Source organism: Podarcis filfolensis (genome assembly GCF_964270895.1).
Source record: "Podarcis filfolensis genome assembly, chromosome: 6".
In the NCBI taxonomy this organism is placed as follows: domain Eukaryota; kingdom Metazoa; phylum Chordata; class Lepidosauria; order Squamata; family Lacertidae; genus Podarcis; species Podarcis filfolensis.
The window spans coordinates 1674232-1685390 of NC_139609.1; the positions used below are offsets into that span (position 1 = coordinate 1674232).

The window sequence follows — 11159 nt, forward strand, 5'->3', positions numbered from 1 at the left end:
CATCACACCTGGTGCCTGGTGCCTACTTAGTCGGCTTTGGGGAGGCAGCATGAGGGCTGGGGAGGAGCCATTAAATGTGGGGCTCACTCCACTGCACCCTCACGTGACATGGCAGTGTGCGACCTACGGGTTCTGGATTGAAGTACTATTGCAGCCCACTTGGTAGGAATAGTTGGGCCGCCATGCTCTGTGTGGAGATGCTGGTTCTCACAAACACCGCCTTCATATGAACGGAGACTGGCTGCAGGATTCCAGGTGGGATCCCACAGCCTGCAATGCTCAGGTGAGGACAATTATCCATGTGAATTGGCTCCTGAGTATTTCTACCTTAATGTGGATACTATTATTCTGTAGATTTCAGAAGAACTCAGCTTTCAGAATAATATTTCACAAGAGTATTCCAACTAAGTAATTTACATATAATCCAGGACACCCATATTCCTACATTTTTGATGGTTGGGAGAACTCCCCACTTTAAATTCCATTTGATAGCAATCTCCAATTATTTCCTAATAAAGATTCCACTTGCCTCTGCTTCTGGCATTTCTCCCCCCCCCCCCCCCGTGATTGTTATAATGAAACCCACACAGCTATTAGGAATCACATTCAGAAAGCAGGCTCGTGGGTCTGTTGTGTAACCTACCTCCACGTAGTCCTGAAGAGCTGTGTCAAGCATGGTCAGGTCAGTCAGAAAAGTACCAAGATAAGGAACAGTGCCTTGCATTACACCCTGCACAGGATGACAGCAGAAACAAGTCACCCATCTTTCCTTACTTCTACCCAAGACAGCAGTGGGGAATCTATGGCCATTCAGATATTGTTGAACTCCAACTCTCAACAGCTCCAGCCAATGGCCGAGGTAATGATTGGAGTGTAGTGGTTGAAAAGCTCTATTCCAAGGAAGCTTGTCAACCATTCTACATCTTTTCATGAAGATCACCTGATAAGCTTTGCAGGAACCCAAGGTTGCACAGATTATAGGTTGAGAACCTCTGCAATACAGCAAAATACCAACTGCCTGAAGACTTAAAAGGCAAGAGCTGAGTTTCCAAATAGTGTCTGGTGTCATTTCAACATAAGCTGACTGTGATCAATGCCTCCTCCCACATCAGATTTTAAATGTACTGTACTATAAAATAATCTTGGTCCCAGAGTATATGTTTTAACTTCTGAGGCTTATCTTAATTTATTTGTTTTAAACAAAATACTAGTTCTGACTTGTTTCCCAAGGGGATGGTTTCCAATCCTGGCTTGCTCTCAAATTGCAGCTTAAATCAACCACATTTCCCTGAGTTCTGATGTCACAGGGAGCTGTGGTTTAAAAGCAGGAGGTTTCAATCTTCTCCCAGGCATGGAAGAGGAAGAAACAGGACAAAATGCATGTGAGCCCAAGGATTGGGAAGGCTCATTCATGAAATGAAAACACTGGTTTTCAATTTCATCTAAACCCAAACCATTATATTCGCATCAGGACTAGGAGATTTCCAAGACTGTTTTTGCAATCGCTCTATTTTTATATTCTTCAGAAAAGGGCACCTTCTGCTCTAAATCTTAATTTCTTAATATTATGATTATCTCATAGAGAAAATGAAAGGGAGAAGGCTCACCATATCTTTCTGCAGTTGAAGCCTCCTCTGAGTTCTCTTCTGGTTCTCTTTCACACTGCTGTCCAAATTTGCAAATTTAGACGTTCCTTCCTGTAGTGTGAAAAGGGCAAGTAACGAAAGAGGCTACGAAACAGGCTTGCAAACATTTCTCATACCAATTGCAAACTTATGTACTGTTCTCTCAAGTCCAGAAAACATTGCTTACTGCTGGAAAAAAAGTGAAAGAAAGAGGTTCAAAAATCTTTGTTTCCTGGCATTGTGAAGGAAAATGTTCCAAAATGCCATAAGCTTGTTTGCAAAATATTTATAGGCCAGTTCCTGAGTCCTGCCAATCCCCTATCTTCTCCAAGTCAAACACATCTGGACTACAACTTTCTCACTTCTAAACACTTAACATTTTCTCTCTTCTTAAACATCTTGTTCCTAACTTACTTTAAAATATGTTCTAATAAACATCTCCCCTATTATATAATGCTGTATTAAGAAAAAGCACCAGTTTCTTGTACACTTGCACTGGGATATGATGACTAATATCTCTGGTCTGCTGACTAACAAGGAGACAGTCAGGAAATGAAAATGCTTGCTTTTACATTCCAGCAACTGCAGCCCTGGAGAGCACTTTCCCAATAACTGTATGAATGGAAGCCATATTTCACAACACTTTTTGGACTTCTGGCGCAGGCTGATTAACCTATTGCCATTGTTCCCTAGGCTGCTTTGATGTGCAATTGTAGGGGTCAGCAACCTGGCACTGCTTCTCAGATGCCCTCCCTGAAAACAAAGGTTCAGATGTGGGTCTTTCTCCAACATCTCCCACAATGGATATTGGAGCAAATAATTCGTTTAGCTTCTCTACTTCATTCACAATGGAGCTCTTCTAACTCACCCAGTTTTCATTATATGATAAGCTTGCATACATTAGTTTTGCTTTTAGCAGATCCTTGTCTGTAGCATTTTTTTAACATCCAATTTAACATCCAGTTAACATCCAAAGTACCACTAAGTGCTTCAGACCCCTGCTTTAGTTCAGGGTGCCTTGAACAAGCCCAGAACCCCTTAAAAATGCCCCATTTTGTTTCATGATTCATCTGAATTCACCGCACACCACAATTTTTATGGCTTCCTTCACACTATTATGTAACTATGTTGTTATCCTTTGGATGGTTCCACACCTTCTCTAATCCATGGTATAAATTAAAGTTTAAATAACTTACAAACATGTCATAGAATCCTAGTATTGTGGCGTTGGAAGGGACTCTGAGGGTCATCTAGTCCAACCCCCTCTCTCCTTCAACTTTATTTTAATGAAGCCTCTCATTTTTGTGAATTTCCTTCCACTGAAATTAAATGAAACTTTGCTGGCCTTCCTGGGCAATTTTCTATTCATTATAAACTGAAGTTCAGAGTACTGTGATCACTATTTCCAAGCATTCTGGTGACACTTAACATTTCCAGATTCTGGACACAACTCAATATTAATTTATGGGTCGCCACTTCTATTATCTCTATAGCTAACTGTTGCAAGGTATAATTATCATATCAAAAAAAGCTGTCTCTTTGCCATGATCTGAATCCACATTTACCTAGTTAATATTTTCACATTCTGCCTCCACATCAAGCTCAAAATTGTTCTCAGAGCTTGGGCTGTGTATGTGTGCATGTTTTAAGTACTCAATTTCTTATTTGAATAGGTATTTCTAGACACAGTGATTTTGCAATTAGTTTTGTTCCTCCTAAAGTTTTTAATTTATTGTACTCAATACTCTTGTTGACATATAGAGTAACACTTCTGCCAATGCAGCTTTTTCTCCATAGATTTCCCATCCATCTAATTGATTATAGTCTTTCCAACAGGTTTCTGATATTAAAAGAAAAAACATATTCATAAAATAGCTCACTAAGGCTTCCAAGCATTAGTTTGCACATCCATATTTTGTCAACCTTTGCATATGAGTTTTCCTGTGGTACATATCTCTGAATATTCCACTGGCTTTCCATGGTTTCTGGGTGCTTGTCAATATCTTCCATCCCATCTCAGTTGAATAGAATAGAAAACTCAGACCATCCCCTTTAAGGGATTAGTTATCCCAAATCAGTCACATTTCAGATTTTGTTGTTGGCTTTCCCCATGGTCACAGATTAACAGCCACTCTCTGACCTTTATGATGGTAAATATCAGAAGTCTGGCTCCATTTTGATCCAAGTGGAGCCCATCACATTTGTACATTTTAGCGGGGGGGGGGGGGGGGAGCTGAGAGCAGTGCTCACAAGGTTTTAAAAAGCAGTGTTTTAGTGCACCACTGAGATATCCACTACTTCTCACCCGCATTAGCAACTCCCGGCTTGTCAAATAGTTGTCGTGATCCGAGAAAATTTCTGACAGTTCCTCAAACATCAACATCCTGTCCCTGTGCAGAAAAGAAACTGATTGAAAACTGAGGTTTTCAGATATCCCAAAACAAATTAAAAGCTAAACGTGTTGAGATTAGACTGTGGTGCTACTGTTGTCTTGTCAGAACCTGAGCCCGTGGCTGGACTTGGGACACAAAAGGAGATGGCTGTGAAAGATTTGTGACCACAGATTGTCTCCTGTTTTCTTAAAAGTTTGTAATAGCACCCACTGGGGATGGGCTCCAATTCATAGCACACTGTTGTGTGAAGGGTGTGTGGGTTAATCCTGCTCTCCATGAACTTTTCCTGATGAAGATCCTCAACCATTACAGCTGCTATGTGACCACAGGGGGAAACTTACAGGTACCAGCCACAGATATTTGAAGGTCTTGCCTATTCCCTTTCTCAATCTGGGGACTAGAGGGATGTCAGATCGGGGTTCAGCTTGTATGCCACCATCTCCCAACTCTGGTCAGGGGAAGGAACTGCAGGAAACCGACCACATTATGCAAGGGAGCTTCCTTGTCCTAACTAGCCAGCCTGGAGCGGGCAATATTCTCCCTATAGAGATTTCTAGGCTAGGCATTTTCACTAATCTGCATAATTAGGAGGACTGTTCTTGAGGCTATTGGACAACTTTGCCTCTCACACCCTGTCGCCTCCTCCTGGACCCTCTAATCAACTGTGGAGGAACTGGGCATGAGACCCGCACACTGGAGCAGCAAGATCAACAACAATTAACAAGGTTGCTCTCCATTGCAAAGAAGAGGTGGGAAAGTCTTACTTTGCGACACATGCCCAGCTCTTCTTTAACCGATAGATGGAATTCGATTGTAGTGCTGAAACAATGGCCCTCAAGGAGGAAAAATTCTTCAGGATCCTACATTCCTGCAGAAGAGGTGGTTAAGAAACAGAAGAGGGTTAAATATCAATTATTACACACCGATGGGTGATTTCCTGTTTTAGGATATGGCAGCTGCTGTAAATTCTTACTGCTAAAACCACCCAAACAAATATTGAGCACTTTAAGGAGAGAGAGTGTGTCTCCCTGGCCCTTTCCAGCATCTAAAAATAAGCTTTAATGTAGATTTTGGCACCTTGTTCTTGTTTTCTTCACTTTTAACTTTTGGTGTGTGTGTGGCAATGGTGTTGATTCAGTTTAATAGTTTCCAGCTCTTCCAGTTATAAGATTAGTAAAAGTGGGCCTCTATGACCAAGCTGAAGAGAACTAAAGAGCATTTATTCAAAAACATATTCACATCACTGTTTCCTGTGGAGGCTTTCGTGTTACTTTTAAGTCACACAACACTCTTCATCATTAAATAGAAGTTTCTGGGCATGGAAAAGCATGGAACCCAAAAAGCTACCCAAAAAGCAAATTTGGCTGACAAATGCTAATTCAGCGTACTTCCCTTGATGGCTAGCATACTGCCATTTATAGTCTCGCCATATAGACTTCGGTGGTGGCTTTGGGATGGCATGGGGTAACCATATGGGATGCCTTTGATGAATAGGGAAAGGATGGACAAACAGAAATGTGATTATTAACTACTATTACTACTACTACTACAACTTCCAAAGCTACCCTAGAGTAGAAGAACAAAAAAAACAAAAACATTTGCTTAGCATTAATGAAAATATTAAAGCAAAAGATCCATGGCACTGATGTTTCCCATAATGAAGACAGATTATTTCCTTTTCCCAGGGAGACTGTTTGTACAAAATGCATATTTACATGTGCAATATTGATCCATTTCTCTATGATCTTGGCTCGCTGTTGTGTTTTCAACTCTTTTCCATTCAAGATGGTCCTGACAACACATTTGGTCACTGAATTGAACTGGGCAATGGTGGCTCTGATGGTGGGGGCCAAGTGCTTGTTCTCTTTCTTATCCCTCTGAGACCAGATGCAGCCCAGGCAGTGATGGGGCACCACTCTTTTAAACAGTTTCTACAACAACACAAAATACATATTATCAGCACAATATTATTCATAATCCCCACTGAAATGCACATCTGCAAAGCTGAACACAGGGTTTAGTGAGCAGGGAGAGGCTGTGGCAGAGAGAAGTCCAGAATCAAAGGCAGAGGCAGGAGAGGAGTCAGGCTGGTGAAGAAGCCAGGGGGGTCTCCCCATCCTGCGGCAACAAGCTCCCCTCCCCCCTGGTCTCCCAGGACCAGATGAGGTATGAAGAGGGAGGAGCAGGGACATGTGCGTTGGCTAGTCTCAGGCTGCTTGGGAAGGACCCGCGGGAGGAGCAGATTTAGGCAGCTGTGAGAAGGCTGCCTCATAGGGGCAAGACCTACAGAGAAGACTCTGGCGTTCTTGAGTTGACCTTGTTTCTTCTAATAAATAACTTCACTCTGTGTGATTTATTCCTGACAAACACTCTTGACACATCCTCTTGACAGTAGGAAAGGATCACATTCACTGCTCCACCCACTTTTTGCATCTGGTTCCACCCATCACCACCATGTGTCCCCACACAAAAAATGTTGCACACAATAGAATGTAGTAGCACTGTGGCTGAAAGAGGTTCACCTCCCTGGCTTTAAACAGCTTTTCTGCCATGGCAAAGTGACAATGGGGGTTCAATTATGCAATTCCAGGAATTATGTATACACCCAAACCTTTGTTTGGAGCAGCATTTCCCACTAATGGAGAGATAAGACACTGTTCAGTTTAGAAAGAAGTTTGACTCTTTAGCAGTGGGAAAATCAGTTTGGTTTGCCACATTCAGTCTTATTTTTATTTTTTTCTCAGCCATTTTTGTCTGAATTACTCCATTATTAGTGAAACAAGCTACATTTTCTAAACATTCCAAAAAGTAAATCTGGAATCTAAATGCCAAGCTGGGTCCTATCTGATATCAATTAAACAATAGTTCGGCAGCTGGAATTCCATGTTCCATTTTCATTCCGTCCACCAGCACTGAGAAGTGGATGGCCAAATTGCTTTGGTATGGAATCAGATAAATATTTCGAACCTGCAGAAGCAGACCAGACTTCTACCAGTCTGCTTTCATAAACATTTTGATGCTTTCAATTGTAGAATTAGGTCATCTATTGAGGGCTCATTCATTAGTCAGAAGTACAACAGTACCAAAGGAAGGAAGCAAACATCTATTTCCAGGTGGCAAACAGTTCTAAATTGTGGTCTGCTGCTTTGGAAGCTCAAACTATGGTTTTATATTATGTTTGAATTTAGCTATCATCTGTTAATATGCTGTGGCACACCTGTATTGGCCCAAATGTAAGCCACCCTTCCCCCCCCAAATTCCGACTATGAAAAGTTAAAGTGCGGTTTAAATTAGCAACCTCACAAAAATTGGCTTTTATGGTATCGCTGCTGAAACAGACATACGGTAAAACGGGTGTGAGTGCCTGCAGAATTTTAAGGGAGCAGTTTGTATTCGGGTATTGCCTCCCCCCCCCCCTTGAATTTTAAAGGTGCGGCTTATATTCGGGGGCAGCTTATATCTGGGCCAATACGGTATTTTGCAGCTATTTCGATTACAGTGGTACCTCGGGTTACATACGCTTCAGGTTACATACGCTTCAGGTTACAGACTCCACTAACCCAAAAATAGTGCTTCAGGTTAAGAACTTTGCTTCAGGATAAGAACAGGAGGCCCCATTAGCTAAAGTGGTGCTTCAGGTTAAGAACAGTTTGAGGTTAAGTACGGACCTCCGGAAGGAATTAAGTACTTAACCCGAGGTACCACTGTACTTTTTTGCTTCCAGTTCATGGGCAACTTGTAACCCACAGGAGCTGGCAGGGCAGAAGTCAGGAAGGCCACCAAAGGCGTAGCCAGAGCCAATGTGCTCATTTTGTCCCCATTCTCCTCCCAGCTAAGTGCTATGATGGAAGCACTGAGACCAAGGAGGAGGAGGAATATGGCAGCCAGTGCCGGTGCCCCTGGAGTGGCTGCAAGGGAGAAGGCAGGCTGGCAGGGGCTGGCTGAGGGCAGACTGAGGGTGGGGGGGGTAGTGGACTAATGCCCTCCACTGCTAGTAACCTAGTACAACTTTATGTCTATGAACACGATGCAAGATGAATATCACAAAGTCTTAGAATCATAGACTTGTAAGAGTTGGAAGAGACCACGAGGGTCATCTAGTCCAACCCTCTAAAATTCAGGACTCTTTTGCCCAACGTGAGGCTTGTACCTACAATCTGTGAGATTAAGAATCTCATACTCTACCAGCTAAACTATCCCATTTACAGTACTTGCTTTACCATTTAACTAGAAAAATAGAACAAAAATGAATTTTTGCAAAGAAATAAAGAAATAAAATTGACTCCCTGCATATTTTCAGTTACAGAAAGTTAGATTTTTTTATGTTGAAATTTTAATATAGAAGATAGATATCTGAAGACTGGAATCAAAATTTGACATTGAAATTTACCTATAGCATGCCAATTGCACTTGTCCTGATGGACCCTGACAGGTGTTGACTGCTACTGCAAAAAATTTGAATGTCTAATGCTGTTGCTGAGCATTTATTTTTTAATGTACCAAATAATAGTCAGACATTCGGAGAGTATTCACCAACAAAACTCACAGAGGACCCTGAGGAAAATTTGGAGGGCAAAGTTGTTTAGGCTCTGACAATTGCAAACAATAAAGCCATCTCAGCGCACACAAAACAACATGGCAGACATTTAATTGGAAGTAATCTAAGAGCCCACTTCCCCATGAGGTCAAGTTCACTAAGGACCAATTCTACCTGCATTTTAGTAAGTAAGTGGAGGGCTCAGAATTGTCTTCAGTCCAAAGAAGGAAAACGGCCAGTGCTTGCAATTAGGTCTAAGGGGTCAAAGGCTATAAGAAAAGGAACCACCAGATGGTAAAAGCCTTTGATGATTGAGGAATTGACCTTATTGGGTCCCACCCACCAGCACAAGACAACACAATGAGAAAGCACAGCTGTCCCAAGTTGTGGGAACAGATTAGGAACTGTCTCCTTCCTGATCTAACACTGTAGCCTGGGATGAGTCCAGCAGGAATTTGTGCCTTCTCCACAGCGCACATTTCAGAATCACGTTCTGAAGCATATGTTATACTTACAGCATCCATGTAGGTTAGCTGCTCTGCCACAAGGTCTTCTGGGAAAGAAGAGAACTCTTCTGATCCACTCATTTCCATTTTTTCTTCAAGGGCAAAGGTGTCATGAATCCCATCTGTCCAGAATATAATAATACTGTGAGATACAGCAAAACATCACCTACTAAACCTCTTTTATGGAGGCCCAAAGGAAGCTGGGACCCTGTTATGCTGAGTATATACGGAGACAAAAAGCAAGCATAAGGTTTCAGTAACTGAAAGAGAGAATGGGAAAGAAAAGTCCAGAACCAATTGTAGGCAAAAGGATTCTGCTTTAATGATATTTGGAAAGAATGCATGAAAAGTCCACAGTTAAATGGTTCACAATTTGTATGCACTTTTACATAAAATACTCATTTTTCCAGGCTTCTTTCTGGAAAATACACATTTTCAATGTAAAATATATTTTTTGTGAACACTTTCTTGCACATTAAAAGGTGCACTGCAAAATTGAGAGAAGGCCACAGTCCAACTGGGATTTATGTTCTAATTTGTAAATACATTTGGGAATGTGGATTGTATTGGTCCGCTGTAATAAGTGAACCAAACATAGCCTCTTACATCCCCAGCATAGCCCTGAGCCGTTTGGCACAGCATGCTACAAAATAATAATGATGACCTCCACCTTATGTTGAAGCAGGAGAATCTCGTGGGGAGCCTGAACATCAGAAGGGCAGATAAAAGACTGTGACAGAAGGGCTAGGAATCTCCTGCACTAAGGACACATTATCTTACTAAAATGGACTTGGGCCAGAAGAAAACAGACTTTCTTCTGTTAAGTCCAAAAAATCATTTCAGAGAGGGTGGAGATTCAGTAAATCCTTGCCTCTAAGCCATATATTTCAGAAGAGGTTAACTATAGGAACTGATTATGTTATTTATTTATCACATTTTGATCCCACTCTTCTTTCAACTGAAATTACTATTATTATTAATTTACCCACCCTAAGGTCCTAAGAACAGGTCACAACACTTTAAAACACAACATTTTAAAAGTCTGAAACAAGTGAAAAGCATTTAAACATGAACTTTTCTGATTTTATATTCATAATAACGCTGTAAGTCTTTTTTATACTACAAATGTTCCAAGGTTATTTTTGTCCCACTTTTTGTTGCAGTACAGTGCAAGAGTGCCCTTCTAGACAGCCATGAGATGTATTGCAGAACTAATAAAGCGGAATGATGTGTGGATGGTTTAGTACAGTACAGGCATAGGCAAACTCGGCCCTCCAGATGTTTTGGGACTACAACTCCCACCATCCCTAGCTAACAGGACCAGTGGTCAGGGATGATGGTAGTTGATTTGGTATAAATCTATCACTAATCCACTATTATTGTATCACTGACATGTTGCAGAATACACCTGCAAATGTGTGAAAATGGTAAAGGACAAAAAGGCTCTTAGTGTAATTCTTTATTGTGGGGTAGAAACATCTATCCCTCAGCACCCCACCTCCTCTCACAGAAACCCCCCCCCCATCTCCAAACAATTTCCATCACGGTTGGTTCTATGCTTCATTCACCTCTCAGAGTTGAGTAAACCTTGTTCAGGTGGGTCAGTGTGCAGAATGTCTTACTTGAAGTACCAGCCCTGAAGTTCCAGGGCAAGAGGCAAAAAAGATCCTAAAAAGGTCCAACCATGAGAATTGTTGGAGCCCATGACCAGCATCAAGCAAGCTATTTGGCCCAACACTTGCCCAAACCCAGTGGAATTTAAAACTTCCTCCCCTCCCTCCTTTGAATAGCTTTAACCATCACCCCCCCTCCATCTACACCCACATCCCATCACAAGCTGCTTGGGAAACTCCCCTCAATTTCAGAATCAGCACATCATGTGGCGAGGGACTGGGGGCCGCTGTTCAAGGAAAACTAATATTTTGAAAGGCCCCCACCCCAAGAATTAGTTGCACATAGATTTGGAGCCTGGCCTGTGTTGCATAGACTGCCTAAGCTGACAGTCTCTTCTAATATTTTAGAAACGTGTATCATTAAATAAAGGAGTTCTAGTTATGCACAATGGTGGGAGGGAGGGTGCCATTGCCTCTGTTTTGTG

At 41.8% G+C, this 11159-nt stretch overlaps 1 protein-coding gene across 5 annotated transcripts in view; it reads right to left on the reverse strand.

Moving 5' to 3' along the window:
• Positions 1 to 11159, reverse strand: part of RGL1 (ral guanine nucleotide dissociation stimulator like 1) — a 128742-nt gene that overhangs the window by 14984 nt on the left and 102599 nt on the right. For all 5 annotated transcript variants that reach the window (XM_083621384.1, XM_083621388.1, XM_083621386.1 and 2 more), the window contains 6 exons: positions 9071 to 9183; positions 5734 to 5949; positions 4783 to 4886; positions 3931 to 4015; positions 1608 to 1697; positions 644 to 730 (listed from right to left, as the gene is read on the reverse strand). In XM_083621384.1, the coding sequence (XP_083477510.1) occupies positions 644 to 730; positions 1608 to 1697; positions 3931 to 4015; positions 4783 to 4886; positions 5734 to 5949; positions 9071 to 9183 (695 nt within the window). The remainder of the gene's footprint in view (positions 1 to 643; positions 731 to 1607; positions 1698 to 3930; positions 4016 to 4782; positions 4887 to 5733; positions 5950 to 9070; positions 9184 to 11159) is intronic.